At 48.1% G+C, this 18,281-nt stretch overlaps 7 protein-coding genes across 7 annotated transcripts; 1 reads left to right on the forward strand and 6 right to left on the reverse strand.

The window, feature by feature from the left end:
• Positions 1 to 536: 536 nt before the first annotated feature.
• On the reverse strand, positions 537 to 1,149 carry BO79DRAFT_217246 (FAD/NAD(P)-binding domain-containing protein; the record flags this gene model as incomplete). The annotated part of the gene is made up of 3 exons (XM_025683355.1): positions 537 to 853; positions 930 to 1,002; positions 1,048 to 1,149. The coding sequence occupies 3 exons, from the start codon at positions 1,147 to 1,149 to the stop codon at positions 537 to 539; spliced, it is 492 nt and encodes a 163-aa protein (XP_025539990.1).
• A 1,339-nt stretch (positions 1,150 to 2,488) lies between these two features.
• On the reverse strand, positions 2,489 to 4,379 carry BO79DRAFT_264454 (carboxylesterase; the record flags this gene model as incomplete). Its single annotated transcript, XM_025686793.1, has 4 exons — positions 2,489 to 2,643; positions 2,716 to 3,669; positions 3,719 to 3,946; positions 4,007 to 4,379. The coding sequence occupies 4 exons, from the start codon at positions 4,377 to 4,379 to the stop codon at positions 2,489 to 2,491; spliced, it is 1,710 nt and encodes a 569-aa protein (XP_025539991.1).
• A 642-nt stretch (positions 4,380 to 5,021) lies between these two features.
• BO79DRAFT_264459 (uncharacterized protein) lies at positions 5,022 to 7,395 on the reverse strand (the record flags this gene model as incomplete). Its single annotated transcript, XM_025686794.1, has 6 exons — positions 5,022 to 5,503; positions 5,598 to 5,682; positions 5,714 to 6,221; positions 6,279 to 6,688; positions 6,740 to 6,939; positions 7,002 to 7,395. 6 exons carry the CDS (start codon positions 7,393 to 7,395, stop codon positions 5,022 to 5,024), a joined length of 2,079 nt encoding a protein of 692 aa, XP_025539992.1.
• A 571-nt stretch (positions 7,396 to 7,966) lies between these two features.
• BO79DRAFT_227979 (LEA domain protein) lies at positions 7,967 to 9,415 on the reverse strand (the record flags this gene model as incomplete). The annotated part of the gene is made up of 4 exons (XM_025683924.1): positions 7,967 to 8,309; positions 8,382 to 8,506; positions 8,609 to 9,036; positions 9,091 to 9,415. 4 exons carry the CDS (start codon positions 9,413 to 9,415, stop codon positions 7,967 to 7,969), a joined length of 1,221 nt encoding a protein of 406 aa, XP_025539993.1.
• Positions 9,416 to 10,145: 730 nt separating this feature from the next.
• Positions 10,146 to 12,359, reverse strand: BO79DRAFT_227980 (FMN-dependent alpha-hydroxy acid dehydrogenase family protein; the record flags this gene model as incomplete). Its single annotated transcript, XM_025683925.1, has 7 exons — positions 10,146 to 10,216; positions 10,341 to 10,795; positions 10,853 to 10,923; positions 10,981 to 11,435; positions 11,505 to 11,686; positions 11,748 to 11,982; positions 12,320 to 12,359. 7 exons carry the CDS (start codon positions 12,357 to 12,359, stop codon positions 10,146 to 10,148), a joined length of 1,509 nt encoding a protein of 502 aa, XP_025539994.1.
• Positions 12,360 to 14,336: 1,977 nt separating this feature from the next.
• Positions 14,337 to 15,560, reverse strand: BO79DRAFT_227982 (leucoanthocyanidin dioxygenase; the record flags this gene model as incomplete). The annotated part of the gene is made up of 6 exons (XM_025683926.1): positions 14,337 to 14,418; positions 14,474 to 14,615; positions 14,682 to 14,993; positions 15,049 to 15,202; positions 15,258 to 15,463; positions 15,524 to 15,560. The coding sequence occupies 6 exons, from the start codon at positions 15,558 to 15,560 to the stop codon at positions 14,337 to 14,339; spliced, it is 933 nt and encodes a 310-aa protein (XP_025539995.1).
• Positions 15,561 to 15,979: 419 nt separating this feature from the next.
• BO79DRAFT_227983 (MFS general substrate transporter) lies at positions 15,980 to 17,960 on the forward strand (the record flags this gene model as incomplete). The annotated part of the gene is made up of 8 exons (XM_025683927.1): positions 15,980 to 16,033; positions 16,090 to 16,293; positions 16,349 to 16,443; positions 16,511 to 17,112; positions 17,177 to 17,416; positions 17,487 to 17,644; positions 17,699 to 17,819; positions 17,875 to 17,960. The coding sequence occupies 8 exons, from the start codon at positions 15,980 to 15,982 to the stop codon at positions 17,958 to 17,960; spliced, it is 1,560 nt and encodes a 519-aa protein (XP_025539996.1).
• Between the last annotated feature and the right edge of the window lie 321 nt (positions 17,961 to 18,281).

Genomic DNA, 18,281 nt, shown 5'->3' on the forward strand with positions numbered 1-18,281 from the left:
CCGCTTGTAATTTCCATCTACCGCGTCAAAGCCTGTTGCGAAGATGAGGATATCCAGCTCGTATTCCGATCCATCGGCTGTCCGTATTCCTTTGTTTATTATCTGGGTGGTAGGGTTGGTCCCAATATTAACGACATCCACATTCGGACGATTGAACTATTCATAGTAGCCTGTATCACACAGTGGGCGCCTGGCATACCAATCATACGGCATGAGCTTCTCGGCCTTGACAGGATCTTTCACCTTTGAGGAATATTTCGGCGGATAGAGTCTGCAGCAGCTTTGTTTGCTTCCTCATCGGAAAAGATGTCGCAGAACGTGCCAAACATAAAGTAAAACCCATTCCCTTTTGCCCAAGCATCTTCAAAGATTTTTTAGCGCTCTGCCTCGCTGACACTGAATGTGGGCTTTGAGCTTTCTTCGAAGCCAAAGCCAAGGACGCTGTTCATTACCTCGCCCCATACCTGCTCCCAACGCTCATCCGACTTTGCTCGAGTGGCCGCAGGGGCCTCTGCGTCACCTGCTGGAACGACAGACTATGGGTGTCGCTGGGAGGAGAGTAGTTGCTTGACGTTTTGATCGGCCAATGCAGTGACCAGCTGAACACCTGTGGATCCGTTCCCAATTACTCCGACGCGCTTTCCTGTGAAGTCATAGGAAGCGGGCCAATTCCCAGTGTGATACATCTCGCCTTCATATGTCTTGAGCCCAGGGATATCAGGGTAATTGATTTTAGATAGCAGTCCCACAGCCGTCACAATATATCGGGCTGTTAATCGAGGGCCAGCTGACAGCGAAACAGTCCACAAGTTATCAATCTCACCGTAAATAGCTCTTTGCACCTCTGTGTTAACTGCATGTGTTTGCGTAGATCGTGTCTGTCGACAACATTCCTCAGGTAAGCCAATATCTCGGGCTGCTTCAAATACTCTCGTTTCCAAGAATATTCGCGAAGATCTTCAAGGTCCCACGAGTATCGGTAGAAATAAGATCATGTACTGGCTGTACCATGAGCATACTCCCATGTATCGTGGTGTGTCGACTTACTCGCCCTTGGTCTGTGAGCTTCTTGCACATGTAGATACCTCCAAACCCGGCCCCTACGACAATCGCATTAAAGTCGGGTCGAGTTGGAGCATACACAGGCATTGTCAAAGAGGCTTTCACGGTAGCAGACAGGTTTCTAACAGCTAAAATGGGTTGAAATAGCAATTAGAAATAAGCCGACATTTATCTAGATTTGTACGTGGTGTTGTAAAGGATGAACGCACCATCTATCCACTAACAGTCGTAGATCTTCACCACCCCCATCCCCAACCCCCTGCTATCCCCTCGAAGATCAGCCGGGGTGAGCATGTAGCCGTATAGATATGGTGAGCGGGGCAAGTCCAGCCGCGGCAGCCTTGCATAAATGAATATAGTCTCATTGACGCAGCTCCCACCCAAGGCGGAGATCTGCAGCGCGCTGTCAAATTACCCTGCCAGAATATTGCTCCTCCTGAGTCTCTGATCATCGCGCTATATGCGACGCGGTGAGACCGGAGCGGACCTACTCCTTTTTGGAGTCGTTTGCATCTGGACTCTGTCTTCCAACTCAATACCAATTATGCTAAGTGTCAAAGACTTCCAGTCTCCCGCCTCGGCAGCTAATACACTCCAGGATTGTCAGAAAGCTCAATGGCACCCCCAAAGATCCGTCTCATTTTTTTTTCTTCGACACGTAGCCACTAGAGGTTTGTGTATATACTCTACCTCCTGGCGAATAGAACCAGGGACCTGTAATTGTAGTCAATTGCCGAAACACGGACAATCTTACACGTAGAATCATACCATGCGGCAAGATCCCCTTTCCGTGGAGTCCAATGGCAACATCACCACAGCTTTAGCAACACCTTCAGACCCTTTACTGGGATCCCATTTTCTATCATATCTCCGTAGATCACCTGCCAGCGCCCACTGGAATGCCGGAATTACTCGCCGCCAGTCGAGATTTACGTGACATCCCAGTTACGGCATGCTAGGAGGTGATCTACCCGGTTACACCTGTACCACCAAAAAAGCCTGAGATTGAGCTGACAAGATTGACCGCCCCGCATATTATAACTTCTGTCAGGGTAGCAAGGCTGGTTTTCCCTGCGTAGTAAATGTAGCTTGGCTGGTTCGGTTCATGAATTTCCTTCGATTCAATGTCAATGACTCAGGAAAATACTGTTCAATATGTTCTCTATCCTCGAGGACGAGAGACCTCGAGATGCTTCTTCAAAACTTCTAATTTTCTAGTAGAAAAAGATAAAAAACATACAACAGAAGGGATTCGCTGGTGGTCACCCACCCAACTACTAACCTCCCGGCGTGTGGCTTAAGTACGGCTGAGCGGACGGGAAGCCCTGTTTTCCACACCCTGTGGTCGTATGTGTTTTGCTTCTCACAAACGCCGCTTATATAGGTATATGCACTCTAATATTAGACTGAAGATACTTGATCTTCACTATTCCCCAAAACTACTTGCAAGGTGATCACCGATGTACTTGATGCCCTCCGCGCGGTAAACATCCGACCTAACGTATGAGAGATTTGAGACAGTATTGTCAAAGAAAATTATTTCCGGATTATCGATATTGTATCTCGGCCAGTGGACATTCTCTAAGAAAACAGTTAATTCAGCTCTTGTTTGAAATTGCGTACTAATCATAAGAACGGGTTGTGGGCCCTTACCTCCAGAGTAATTTGGGTCCAATGTTGTCACAAAACTGACCCACATTCTTGACATAACTGTGCTCAGGTGTGAATAACTATTTGGTATGCTCTCCATGGTCGTCTTGTTGAAGTCATACCACACGCCATCACCGTTATGAAAGACGTAGGGCATTTCTGAACCATGAGTGGCCCCGGCATAGGATCCAGCAGCAGGGCCATTCCCAGGACTGACAGTGTCAAACCTGTAGCTATACACCGAGACATTGCGGGATGACCATGCCTGGCTAGCAAACCTACGCGGGCCATGGATGTTTACATCACCCTGAAATGCGGCCACACGCTTGTATTGCCTTCCATATCCGGACGGTGGCTTTTCATCCATTATGGCGGGGATCCCAATTTGAGGGATGTTTGGGTACAGGGCCTCCAAAATATCAGTGGTAACGTTGTCGAGGCCCCAGTCTTTGACTAGCTCTCGAAACTCGGCATCCGTGTTGACTCCCGTTACAGCAAATGCTGTCCCTTCGTCGGCGTTAGCTCCAATCAGGTATGGAACTTTGACAAATTTGCCCTCCTGCAGCTGGATCGTGCCACTTTCTTCAATGAAGTCGTCATCTATGACAGGAATGAATTTCGCTCCGCTGAGGCCAGATATAGAGTGCCCGGGTACAATAGACGTGTTATCGAAAATACTGTGCAATGTATCAGTTGGGATCGTTCGGAGGCAAGCCAAAGTATCCGTTGCTGAACTGCAGCCCGATGCATTCACAATGCCATCATAATAGGGCTGCCAATCGTCAGGTGTCGGATAACGTTGATAAACACTCGGGGCACCACTTTCACTGATTGCTGCACGGAATATACCATCGTCACGCCCTCCGTAAGCAACCAGATGCGTGCCAACACTATTAGCGCCGGCACTTTCACCCCAGATCGTAACCTGAGCAGGGTCGCCACCAAAAGCAGCAATGTCTAAGTCATGGTCAGATCCGTAGTATAGGTTCAGTACAAATATACGTACTCTCTTGTATCCAATGAAGAGCTAAGCGTTGGTCTCTAAGTCCCAGGTTCCCTACTCCGGCTTCCTTCATCTCGTTGCTCCACATGAAACCCCAGCAATGAAGACGATAATTTAGACTGACTGCGACAATGGGCTTTCCCATTTGGACCGACTGATCAACGACGAAGGAAAGATTGTACTGTTTCTCTGATGAAGAGCCGGAAGTGTATCCGCCGCCATGAATCCAGACTGCGCCCGAGTGCAAGGTCAGTTCTAGCCTTTATGATTAGATCCGGGAAAAATACTGACCAGCAACGGGCAGACTGCTATGGTGAGCGATGCTTGCCGGGCGGACGACATTCAGTGTAAGACAGGCTTCGGAAGCACCCTTGGTCTGATTGAACCCGACGCAAGCAGGTGAGTATTCCGTTGCATTTCTTGGCACCGGCCAGGAGGCGTTCATTGGCCGTGGGGTCTGCAAGCGAAGTTCGCCAACAGGTTGCTGTGCATAAGGCATGCCAAGAAAGAAGTCTTGATCATAGTCTGGGTTGTGAAGTCCATAGTAGGTGCCATTCTGTACAGTAACTGAGGGGTTTGGAGTTATTCCCCGATGTTCTACTTTCCCGGCACTTGCAATCAATGGAATAACAAGTGCTAATAGAGGAAGCGATGAAACAAGCATCATGGGGCCTTTCCTGGGAATATGTGAGCTTCAATTTGTTGAGGTCGGAAAACGTTCTTGCGTGACTAGAGGGCATTTACATACTAAGTAACTAACCGAGATGAGGAATATAGTCGGAACATAGCCGGAACATAGCCGGACGTTGCTCCACGTTTGAAACTTTATTAGAAAGCCAATGTATGAGTCATTTATTTGCCTGTTACTAGCCGTGCTACTCACTTGGATGAAACGGTTTACTGGACTATGGTACTAAACTAAGATACCACGTATTTCCGGATCTGCAGCAGAGGTAACATGAGAAGAGCAATCAGCGCGGAAAACGTCCGCTATTAGCTGCTGAGAATCGAAGCCGCATATGGAGGGAAATGATGTCTCCTGACCAATTGGACAAGCCGGACCGATCAGGGTATTCAGAGCCCTCATCTCACATCCTCTTACCGTCTAGTGCAGCATGGGTTAAAATCCTAGACCTTGGAACGCTGATGCCAGAAATGCAGAGAAAGGCGGGTGGATGTTAACCATAGAGGCAGGGGTCACAGTGGTCTTGGCCGTCAGTTGACGCATACTAAGCACTGCTCGACATACAATGTTGACTGGGTGATTAAATGCTTTAAGAACAACAAAGAGCAGGCAACAGGAAACTCATTCGACCGTAAAAAAGAACTGATCGAATGGATCGATGTCCATTAACAGATCCTCCTCGAGTTCCATACCATCTATATCACCCCAATCACCAAGGTCATGAAACATCTGCGCACCATGTGTCCCGTTCAAAACTGGATCTAATGCAACCTCGCCTGTCTCAGCACTCCGGATTGCACCAGCCAACCAATCATCGTTCCAGACAGTGTACGAATCCTCTCTATCCCTAGCATGCGCAGTCGAACCTCCGTCAACGGTAGGATCTATCATGAGGATTTGGTCCATGTAGTCCTGTACCGTGCGGTAAACCTCTCCCGCGACGCGGTTGCGGAACTTTGTCACTGCATCATTGAAACTGGTCAGGATTTGATGGTAAAGCTGGGCCTGTGGGCTAGTTCGGCCAATATCATCGAGGAGATGTAAGGTGCTGTTGAAGAGACTCTCAATGTCACGGCGAGGCTCTCCAGCAAACATAGAGAAGCCTAGGATAAGGCCGGCGCCAAAAATCCAAGCTCTATGGGTAGACATTAACATCAAGTCTTTTCAAGATTAGGTTTGGGAGGAAGGAGTTTGAACGAAGCGAGGAGGTAAAAGGGGGCATACTTGAGGAGACAAAAGTTTCGAAAAACGAGCCCCGCCGACTTTGCCCGTCGACACATATCTATCATGTATAAGGAAGAACTTACGCACACCTGGGCCAGTTTGGATACTTTATTGTTCTTAATAGCGACATCAGAGGCCTCATCCGGGTCACTGATCAAATGGTCTGGTGCTTTCCCACGAAGACGAGATACGAGATACGCGATCAGATACGGCCGGGTTACGAGGATTACCGCAAAGTAGTATAGGCAGGAAACGTGAATGCTTCCAACAAGTCGCTGCCGAGCTGCAGGTTCCAGGAATGGTGGGCCCTGGGAAACACTCCGGAACTGGCGGAGAGAGGCGGGCAGGCTAGAACTCCATTTCCGGAGTTGCGAAAGCAGGCCCTCGGCTGTGGGGACGTCGAGAAGCCCGCCATTGCTCAGTGTGTCGACGATATTAATGAGTAAAGTGCATCCGTTGCCAATGGCATAGAATGCTGAGTGAGGATTCAACTCATTGGTATCCGACATACTCTGCACTAGGGGGAGGCTTCTTGGCCTGGACAGAACAAAGCTGCTGAGAATATCAAGATTACGCATGCTGTGCCAGATTCTTCGTCTGCCAGGTTGTGTCAGTGTCCATTGTTAGCACTAGCATTCAATTACTATAACTCACCTACTTTCATAATCTTCTTTGGAGAGCGTACTATCGTAACCCTCAATGCTATGAAGCTCTAGGATTATGGCTGCTCGCGCAGCTACCCCAAGAAACATGGAAGCGGCATTTCGATTGCAGGCGCCCAGCATGTAAAATGCCATTAGCAAAAAAAGCCGTACAGTCCCAATGTTCTGGCCCATCAGCATGTCGTTGAACGCTGCCTGGCGTGCACGGAGGAAGTACTCGTTCGCTACCTGGGAGTCTCTATCTGATCCTCTAATTTGGGCACCAATAGATAGAGCGACGCCTATGGCTGCGACATCCTCCCGCCTCACAGCTGCAATGGATGTGGGCTGCCGTGAAGAGGTGTGTGCTTCAAGTAAGGTCTCGACCTCCTGGGCTGTGAAAAGATCCAGAATCCCGCTTGTCTGTGTACATTTTTAGAGACGATAGTAGCGGGCTTCATCCTAGGTACTTACTGCCTCATAATAATATTCTATGTATGAATGAATCCTTTTGGGCTCGATATTTTGATCGTCCTCGGTTGTAGAAGAAAGATCTGTATCAATTATAATGTGGTGTCGCTCAGCATCCGTAAAAGGCACCGAGCCCACATAGGCCTTAACAGTTTTCCGAAGGAAATGTAAGAACGACATAACGGAAGTTTCGCCGACGTCAACTACAAGAAAGCATAGTTTAAGTTCTCGAGATTCTGTATCTGGCTCATGGATATTTCCACACCTTTTGTTGACTGTTCCGGTGCTAAAGATAACCGCTCACGCAGAGAGGTTTCAGGGGGATGTGTATCATCACTCCGTGACTCGGGTGTGACCATCTCAGATACTAGGGTCTCAAACTCGAATGGTGTATTCTCATTCTCAGCGGCAGTAGCACTGTTACTCTGCGAAAAGCCATCCTGCCTGTCAATGGCTCGGCTGTGTGGATTCCGTACGGCATCACCCGTTCTCCGTTTGCGACGGTCCATACCAGAATAAGCACATGTATGAGCTTGTCCCCGTCGCATACATGAGGAACATGGGCGTTGTGAGTCGCACCGGATCTTCAGGATCTTGCAGGTCTGACAAGCGTGGCTGGACCGTCGTCGATCTTCCGGGCGCACTTTTGGACGTGGCATGGTCGGGCAAACGTATGGTAGGGTTTGCCGGTTGTGAAAAAAGTAGGGATTCTAACCAGGTAAGTGGGAGAGCTCCGGGGAAGATACTCGGAACTGCGTCTGAGCTCTCCAATGTTTATTTGTCTTTTCCCAATCATTTTAGGGCACAGATCCTACCCCGCACTAGAGGCTGGGCGTTGCTGTGATAAGTCCGAGATGCAACAAACGGTTAGATAAGGAGAAATCAAAGGCAAAAACGACGTCTCTGAGTCTTATCTGTGCTTTATGTATGCTCTTTTGCTTGTATGCGGTGCTTCGGTCCTGATAGTGGAGTGATTCAGAATCTCGGGACCTGATTACGGGGACAATCGGCAGGTACGGGGTACCCTATGAGAAGATACCCATTACATCAATCACTCTATTCCTTTTCGGTTAATTCTTCAGGAAAAAATTATAGAAATAGAGTTGTCGATGGACGGTACCGTGTGTGAAAGATACGGCCCATACCATCCATCCCTTAGCCGGGCGACCGGGTATTTCCCGCCCGTTATCCTCCCCTTTCCCGTTCCCTTTTGCGGTCAGAACACTTCCGTTAAGCAAGTTTGGGGGACACCGTCGGTTGAACCGAGTCCACTTCCCGAACCGAGTGCTCAAACATTCTATTTGATTCCACAGAATTCCTATCCCTCATCTTCTTCGCTGTGTCGCGCCCAGCTCCTGGTACTCTATACTCAAGTTTCGTCTTGGTGCCCATATGCACACCCGTAGGCGCGGGGTGTGTCCAAGGAAGATATTCTGGCATGAGCCCTAACTGAATCAGAGCAGTGAGTTGATCCCACGCAATGTGCTCGTGGTACAGCCGGTCACCCCTTATGTTGACAACTGCGGTAAAAGATATTTCTAGTTTGCGACCAGTGGGTGGGATACCAGGAAGCCTGCTACAGATTAGTTCGAGTAGATCAAGCAATTGGGTTGCGAAATAATAGTAAGATGGAATAAGTCCTTACAGCCAGTCAATCTGGGTGTCGTGCGTGAACTTGTATATAAATTCATCAATGACACGATCAATACCCACCGTCCGACTGATAAGCTCAAGTTCCGCGTCTTCGGGGTTATTGAAAACAAAGTGGTTCTGGTAGAAGTATGAAAGGCGATCCCTTCCAATACCCCCCGTTAACTGCAAGTTGCTCAGCTCAGTATCTTGTTAAGAAGTGTTCGGCACTTTGGATCTTACCGTGGGAATATGATTCACATACGGCTCTTGCACCATGGTTGCCATCGTATGAGGTACAGAGCGCGTCTCAAACTCATGATACGTATGTTCTTCCCAGATGGCCTCCAAATCGAAGTATGGGCCCCCCATTAGAGGTTTCAGGAAGCTTAGGTTTCGTGTGTGTGATACAGACTCGGCGGTGTAATCGAACGCCGGCTGAAAAGGGGTGGCAAACTGATATGTACTGACAGCTGCGTATCCATACGCCTGGCAGTTCTCGGTGTTGGATACCATTTTTGCTGTCGCAGATGCTCCAGCCAAGTGCTGAAGCATTGGGAAGACTGGTTTGGGGATCGGCGAATCCACATTCCCATATACCACCACTCCGACAACCTCCTGGTGAGCGTGCGCTGATGCAGCGACCTTCAGCCATGCGTCGGGGTCGTATGCTGGAACAGAGATGTTAGCTGCAGTGGTCAAGTACGTAAGAGTACTGTACTTACCGATAAGTCCAACTTTCCCCTTGGGCTGGCAGTTGTCGCAACTGGACAACGCTTCGAGGGCAGAGGATATGCCATCTTGTTCATCCTCCAAGGCAGCTAAGCATACTGCCGCCACCGCGTAGCCTTCTTCAGCCCATTTGAGGAACGGTGAGGGAACTCCATCGTCTAGACGCAAACCTCCGAGGTCTCTCCCAGAAGTCAGTATGATCATACCAGGACCCGTGCCGAGGCGTGACAGAGGGTGTAGCAAGTAGACGCCCGGTGCATGCACTTGTTGATTTGGCACAGGGAGGCTGGGGGGAGGGTCGATTGCTTGGCCGGTCATGTTTGTGTATTTTCCAGGACAAATTGGTTCTATATCGAAGCTTACGACTGTTGAAGCAGGTGGAAGGAAGTCGAGAACGTCGCTGTCATGAGCCAAAATAAAGTGATCAAGCAATGCTACCAGAGGGCCACGATACCTGATATCATATACGGAAGATTCAGTCGCCTTTTTGCTTTCTATCAGCCCATAAAGCTGGTTTTCCGGGTATCGTATCGGTTGCTCATTCGGAACCGGCGTTGAGATTGATTGCGATGGTACGTTTTCCGCCGCTGTTCGGCTACGCGCCCGGATGTCCACGGACAGAATGCTTCCGCCCCGGAGTTCAAGAATGTCACTGTTATAGTGAAGAACGGAGTAGAAATGGTCGGGACTAGTACGGAGAGAAACGCGGCACGAAGACAACAGCCGCATAATAGGATAAGGGTTCCCATACCCGTACTTATCCTGAAATTAGGTCTTCCCACCTAGCATACTGCTTCAGGTACAAAGATAGCGCTTTGATGTAGAACTGATTCTCTCCCACCAAAGATAATTTCAAAGTCTGGGCGTTTGGGGTTCTGTGTTCACTATGCTTACGAATCGAATATTGTTCCAATACACCAGATGACTCGTTTCCTCTAACTGCAATCAATTTCTACTATAGATTGAGGGATCTCATAGACTATCTTATGAAATACTAGGCGGATAGACAGACTTTTGTCTGAAGAATGTCTAGCAAAGCTTTTGAGCCTTAAGTGGTCCTCCCTAACTGAACTCTGCCCACCAATGAAAACGCGACGCCTGTAGCCTGATAAATGCACACTAGAGATTAGAGCGGCCACGGGGAAGCGTATTCTGATCGCTAAATGCGCTGATCTGCCAGTCGAAGTCCTTGTGTTAGTGAATGATGACGGTTTGCACACAGAATACTCTTATTTGACCCAACTTACATAAGAAGGATTCAGCGAGTCAACACTGGCAAGTCCCATCAAAGCCATGGTCGTCTCAACTTCATTTTTCAGAATTCTGATTGCCTTGTCGACGCCTGGCTCGCCAAGTGCCAAGGCGTAAAGAAATGCTCGCCCCAGTCCGACGCCTTTTGCGCCTAAAGCAAGAGCTTTCACAATATCAGAACCGCGACTGATACCACCATCAACAATAACGTCACAACGGCGAAGGACTTCGGGGCAGTGTGCATGGATGGCAAGAAGGGTATCCACAGCAGAGGGAGCTCCCTCGAGCTGTCGTCCTCCGTGATTCGACAGCCACGGATGTACTCCGTACCTCATGCATAGTGCAGCATCTTCCCAGGATTGAATGCCCTTTATCGCAATTGGCAGATCCGTTATCTTTCGTAACCACGAAACTGCGGACATCCAGTCAAAGTCAGGGAAGAGGTGGCTATATCTCGTCAGGTCATTTTCTCATCAATCATATCCGGACTTATTGGGAACGCACGACCGCGAAACTGTAGGGCCACTGGCAAACGCATTGTCTTCACCCTCTTGATCCTCAGAAAGCTCCTGTTCCTGTGAAAAAAGATTGTTAATCCTTGAAATAGAACCGCGAGAGAATGATATGCATACCTTGATGATTAAACGCACATCACGTTCTCGCTTGCCAACTCGATTGGCATCAACAGTTAAAGCAAACCCCCGGTAACCCAACGAAATAGCTTGTTTTATTTCCTTCTCCGTCACGGAAAGGTCCTCCAGAGCATATATCTGCCAGTACAATGTCTGCGTGTCCGCACGCGCATCTGCCAACTGCTCCTGCGAACAACCGGTGTTGTTCGGTACCCAGTGAAGAATGCCATGTTTCCCAGCAGCTTTGGTCAAAGCCAGGTCTCCAATCGGATGCGCCAGCTTACCACCTCCTGCAGGGCAGATAAAAAATGGCGCTGAGTATTTCGTTCCAAGAATGGATGTCGTTAAGTCGATGGCCCGGATGGGTCTTAAAACTCGCGGACAAAAGCGGATACGTTTCCAACTATTCTGGTTCCATTGAACAGTTTCTTCATCTTCAGCGCCAGATTTGAAAACTGCACGTCGCTCCAAATGCATTGATTAGCCACGGAGACAGCATTTCGTCTTCCTCTGGTGGTACTCACAGGCAAACGAGCGCGCAGGTAATATCTGAGAGGCAGAAAGTTCAAAGTCATGAATGTTGACAACGGATCTCAAAAGTGAAGGGATGCTCTTCTGAAGACTACTTTCCGAGGAAGATATCTTCATTTGTGCCGCGGCGGGTGTGGTATTCATATCGGAATCTGCAACGGGGCCGAGATGGGCTCTATTCACATATCAGTACAGCCGCGCAGTAGATAAATGTCGAATCAGAGAATTCCTCATACTCTCGCGATAGATGTTTCTCAATCACGTTATTTGGGTGGATGGGCTCGAATGCTTCTGTTGCATCCCGCCCAGCATATTTCAGGATGATGCTTGACCCACCAGGATGGGAGTCCAAGTACGAGCTCAGGTCGTAAACATTTCCTTTTATGATCACCAAACATCGGTCTTTCGACCTGTGCTGGCTAACTTCAGCTCTAGAGGGTATTAGCAGCTGTTTACGGAATCCGAAAGCTTCTGACTTACCTGGTCAACATGTTCGTATATCCTAGGTGACCAACTTTTTTGTCACTACGAAGTTGAGGGCTGTCATCTATTATCTCTTAAAAATGATGGTCTTATTGAATTGATTGAATTTCCGTGCATTGATCACGGTTACTCCAGTCCGGAAAAGGGTCATACTTTATCTCGGCTAAGGGCCGGCAGCAGTATGTGGGGCACGGATATTGCCCCTGCAGCATACACCTTCTGTCTAACTATTTCAGAGATATTAGTTCTGCCTTGATGAGAACCACGTCCCAAGTTCAAAGACAGAAATCATGGAGAAAGTTTTCGCCAAGATAGCACAAGATACCACCAAGTTCGATCTTGGAGATGAAGAAGTACGACTTCATGCCTGATCTAACGATAACCTCAACTTCAAGCTGACGAGGTACAGGGCTGGAGAAAGCTGTATGAACCTTTATATCCCAAAGCACCGGACAATGTCGGAATAGTGAAGGACGAGCAATACGGACCGGCCGAGCGTAACCGATTGGATGTATATTTTCCTGCCGAGGAAAAGCCGGGAGAACATCCTGTTGTACTTTTCGTTCACGGAGGAGGCTTTTTCTCTGGAGACAAAGGATGGAGTGAAAAGGTACTTGCATGCTACAATGGAAAAACCCATCCAAATGCTTACTCACCGACACAAGTGCTGGGCGAATGTGGGATTCTACTTTGCGCAGCGTGGATTCGTCACGGTTCTCGCAAACCATCGACTCGTCCCGCACGTTGTCTACCCTGGAGGGGCCGATGATATGCAGCTTGCTCGGGAATGGATCTTTGAAAATATTGCAAAGCAAAAGTACGGCAGAGGATCACCGGAGAAGGTCATTCTTTTGGGTCACTCGTCCGGTGGGGCACATATCGCCATGAACCTCTACGCCGCAGGTGATGAATTCCTTGACAACACTCACCATCATTCATTACTGACTCGAGGAATAGGGGATCCAAAGCGAGTATCGAAAGTCCCACTGTTTCCCCCTGTCGCGGGTGTTATCTACCTGAGTGTACCATTTTGGTTTGATCGGAGAAAGCCTGTGCGACAGAGGGTCATCCGCCACTATTATGAATCGGATGCTGAGGAGGTCTGGGGTGTAAGTCAAATGAACTCGGGGTTTTTTCAGACTTTCTAAACTGCGCTACAGCCTGTTTCTGCCCTGGGACTCTTCAGAAATCTACCAGACGACTCTCCGTTGTTGTAAGCTTATTCTACTTCTCCTCTTACTAAATATACGACACCCAAATACTCTGCGCTGACAATGTGAGTAGGAATTCTGAGCATTTGCCGGTCTACATCGGAAGTGTCAAGTGGGAAGTGTAAGTCACAGAGATGTTAAGTGAAGAACCCATTAGTACGCAAAGCTGACCTGAGAATAATTGAAACTGCTAGAAAGGAAACAGCTGATGCCACTGTGGCTTTCTTCAATGCCTATCGTGAACGGAGTAATCCTCCAGGAACGCTACCAGTGTTCCATGTACAGGACAGACATAATCATGTCAGGTCAGTTATGATTTTATCTGACCTTGGTCTTCCATTGTCGGTTCTAATGTGATTAGCAGCAACGTCCTATCCATTGGAACTGAAGATTCTGCGCAGGCGGAAAGACTATTGGACTTCATGCAAACTTGTGTGGCAAAAGTCGAACAAAGAATTCAGCGTACGCTTTCTGTGGATAGCTAGCCTATCAATAAGGGTGAAGTTTGTTAACAATCTTTGACAGATGAGAATGGGACCATGAGTAAGGAAAGTCTACGCTCTGGTCGCCTTTGAATAATCAATGACATGAAGTGAGAAGGAAGGACCTTGGTCAGAAGTCGAATTCACAATTCAAATTTGAGAAGAAGAGAAGTAAATAAGGTATATACATTAGTATATGAAAGATATTAGCTTACTATTTTATGGAAGTACTTATAAATAGTAAGACTGAACAAGGAAGCAGAAAAGATAAAGATAATATAAGTTTAGCAGGAATAGACATGTTGTAAACTTGCGACAATCTATGTGCTAGACTGCCCAAAGGCCACCCCTCCTCCCAAAACAGTGACAAAGTAGACGAAGAATTTCGGAACGATTTGATATCAAGCCATCCTTGAAGGCATACACAGAGTATCTCTCGGACTAGGCCATCATCGTCCAAAGGAACTATAAAGGATAATGCTTTATTTTCCTTAAAGTCTATTGCATGCGCTGGGCTTACAATCTGATGTATAACGTTTCATTTGATCATTCTGATATACGTGGGGAAGTGTAGAGTGGGCAAGGGGAGCCTCGTCTGCTACTAGAGAAACATCGTAATGCAGTAACTGTCACGGATGCCATACAATTATCAGTTTGCAGTTACACTCTGCTGGTAAGCAAAGTTTCGCTCGACGGACTCCTTGAACCACTCCCCTACACTCTTCGGGGGGCTGAGAAACGTCCAGGATTAGCGAGTTACCCCAACATAAGGATGTCAGAACTTACTATTTCTTTTGCGGACCTTGCATAATATAATCACGTCTTCCCTGGTTAAAATATGCAATTGAGTAACGTGACGGCGATTCTCCTACATCCATCGCTCGCACTCGGTGGAAGGTCGATTTCAGACGGTCGTCCGACCACGCCACTGTAGAGGCAATTTATGTTAGAACGCGTACCCCGCCAATGATCCAACGCAATATGCTTGACTCACTCAGCATGTCACCGATGTTAACAACAATCTGTCCAGTTTTGGCAGGGAGAGGACTGAAAACGTCACCCATTGCGAAACTCGTATGCGATTCACGGCCTGGACAGATCTCCAACCCGTCTTCACCATCTCGCTGGAATAGTAGGGTAAGACACCCGATGTCGGTATGACTTCCAGCCCGCCAGGTACCAGCAGCATCTACGGTGGGTGGATAATGGATCAGCCGTAGCTGCGTGAGACAGTCAGGCTTGGTCACATCGTTTGCGACACAGAAGTAATCGGATGGGAATCCCAGTGCAGTCGCAAAGCAGGTAACTACCCGAATTGATTAGACTTGGCTAACATGTTGCACTGTTGAAGCGGCACGTACATAGTTGTTCTGAAATTATCGCACATTTCGCCATGAAGTGAGCAGTAGTGTCCCGAAATCCTGGGACATCCTCATCGCTTGGCCAGTGAGACCCGTGTTGGAGCCAGAGAGATTCCTTCTGGTCATACAAGCCAGTGCTGGGGCGTCGCTGGGCCTTTGTGTAGTCAGTAAATATCACTCTTGCCCCTTTGCAGGAACGCGTCGCTTGCCTTGTATTCCCACCCATTATTAGTAACGTTACTGTGAGGAGTCTTCCCCTTGACGTCCGAAGGCAAGTCAAAGAAGGACTTTGATATGGCAAATTGCTGCTCGATTTCTTCAACGGAAAGTCCGTGGTCAATCAGTGTCAAGAATCCGGCTGTTTCGGCAGCATGCACCAGTTGTTGGGTAATCTCATCTTTTCTTCTCTCGAAGTCTATCCCAGAGAGACTCCGGTGTTAGTATCTCTTAATCTCTGCAGCGTTCTCCCACTTACCGTCGAGAGAGATGACAGGTACCACGCGCTCGGCCATTCTGGTAAGGCTTTGTTGACAGACTGGGTTGTACTATGCTTTAGTGAGGGGATATATAATAATGCTTGCACTTGGTAGAGCGAGATCAACTACTCTGAAGGGGTTCTATGAGTTATAAAACTGTCTCTCTATTCTGTACATCTGCCTCCATTTGATAACCGAATGGTACATAGCCGTGATTGTCCATATCCGACGGGAACGCCACGACGTACCCATCCGTCAAATATCGTATCGGCACTTCTCTGAGTATATCCGATGCTCTTATCACCATATCGGTGCGATATCCGCTGTTCCTTAGCTGCAGTTGCAAACAACGGGTCACACCTCTGGTTTGAATAGAAACCACGGAATTTATATCACGGTGTGCAGGAGCGTCCGTCGGACGTGGAACGATAATCTCCATGTACTGCTTCCGCAACATGTCGGACATCAAGAAAGCCGAAGTTAGCATGGGAGACGTCGAAGTTGGGGTTGTGAGTACCTTTGATAAACACTGAAACAACAAGTATCACGTTTCTGATTGCTTTAGGGATACAATCGTCCGATTGGCTTTGCAGACCTGGCTCACCACAAGATCAAGCTGGATGATGCTCGACAGTCAAACGCCCTCAAAATTCTTGCGGAGCAAAGAGTTGAAATCGATGTTGCGTCGCCCGCAGCCAAGAAGGTACTTCGCAGGATTGACATGCGAATAATGCCACTGGTACTCGGCCTTTACACCCTCCAGCTACTCGTTAGTACAGATCTGCGACCGCCTCCCACGTCGTACCTAATGTTCCATACCGCAGGACAAGAATAGCTTGTCATACGCTGCATTGATGGGAATCAAAGAGGACACACGCCTCACTGGAAACCAGTACGATTGGTTGGGATCTATAGTCTAGTATGTAGAGCACTCGCTATCAGAAAGTCTCTTCCGTCACTGACCCATGATCTCATTTGTGCTATAGCTTCGGATATCTGTTTGGCGAGATCCCGGCAGCATTTCTAATGCAGCGCGTGCCAATGGCTAAGTACCTCGGTGTCATGAGCATGCTTTGGGGGACTGTCGTCACCTTGCACGCTGCCTGCCACAATTTTGGAGGGTTGGCGGCGGTTCGCTTTCTCCTGGGATCCATTGAAGTATGCACAACGCCCGCTATCCTCTATGTTACTAGCTCCTGGTACAGTCACAGTGAACAAGTTACCCGAGTTGCGATCTGGTATTCGGCTTCCGGCTGGGCTCAGGTTTTTGGAGGTTTCTTTGCCTGGGCTATCAACCATGCCACTGGATTCAAATGGGAAAGTCTCTTCATATTCTATGGCGGCCTCACATTTGTTACGGGGTTCATAATTTTTTTCCTTCTTGCCGCATCGCCAGTTGACGCTAGCTGGCTATCCGACAATGAGAAGGCAATTGCCCTCGAAAGAGTCCGAGATAATAAGACAGGCTCTGAGATGTGGTCATTCAACTGGGATCAGCTGAAAGAGTCCCTCTGCGATCCCCGGCTGTATCTGATTTTTCTACTGATGGTTTCAACTGGGCTTCCCAATGGTGGCTTGACAGCATTTGGTATGTTCACTTTTTCTAGAAGATGTTCCTGACTGACAGATAATCTCTTGTACCTCTTGTGCAGGGCCAACCATCATCTCGGGATTCGGCTTCGACGATAATACCACCACGCTTCTCAGTATGGCTCCAGGCGCATGCGCGGCTCTTGGCACGGTTCTGGTCACTGTCGTTATAAAGTGTACCAATAGAACTATAGGTGGTATCTTTGTAATAGTTCTTGGTTGTGTTGGCGTCATCATGATGTTAACCATACCGGAAAATGCCAATGCAGCTCGTTATGGAGGCTACATCCTCACGATGCAATGTGCGTCTTGACGGGAATCTACACCAGATGAGCCCCTATTAGATCGCTTTATTAATCTTTCTATACTTAGACCCGAATGCCATATTGGTTGTCCTCGCCTTCATTACGTCTGGTGTCGGTGGGAGTACCAAAAAGCTCGCGTTTGGTGCGTCCTATCAGCTTGGATATGCGGTTGGCAACATTTGCGGCCCCCAAACTTTTCGTGCAGACGAAGCACCCCACTATTATGTACGCTTCCGATTCCCCCAACCATTGTTATTACCTAGTCTGATATGAGAGCAGACGGCGAAGTTCACCATGTTGGCATTCTTAGTATGCACAGCCATCCTGTTGGCTTCCATGGGGATTATCCATTGGCATTGGAATCGGAAGCGCGACAAGCAAGACGCTCTAGATGCCCAAAGTGCGTACCTTTTTACCCCATCACCATTATTAATTTCTCTTCTTACCAGTTACAGGGCAAATTGTTCGCGAAAGTGTCATAAACGAGGAATTTGCAGATCTGACGGATTTCCAACTTCGCTCATTCAGGTACCCTTTGTGAAGGAGGATATTGCGGTATACATGCTGTCAACGCACTAGGGGTGTCTCAGCTACATAAGAGATGATATCATGACTAGGCCATGTAATGCGAACCCGAAATAATGACCAATTGACCTGACAGTTGAAGGTCTGCTAGACTATGCTATCTGATCCCACAAACAAACAGCTTTGCGGTGTCATCTGTAGACATATATGTCTCCGTAAGCTTCGATGGGTGTAGGAACGCGCTCGGATTCACGACGTGATAGCATTAATCCATACAACATATTTCCTGGATATAGTTCACGTGGATCCGAACGAACGCGGAAAAGGGATAGACAAT

Source organism: Aspergillus costaricaensis (genome assembly GCF_003184835.1).
Source record: "Aspergillus costaricaensis CBS 115574 unplaced genomic scaffold BO79scaffold_14, whole genome shotgun sequence".
NCBI classification, from domain to species: Eukaryota; Fungi; Ascomycota; class Eurotiomycetes; order Eurotiales; family Aspergillaceae; genus Aspergillus; species Aspergillus costaricensis.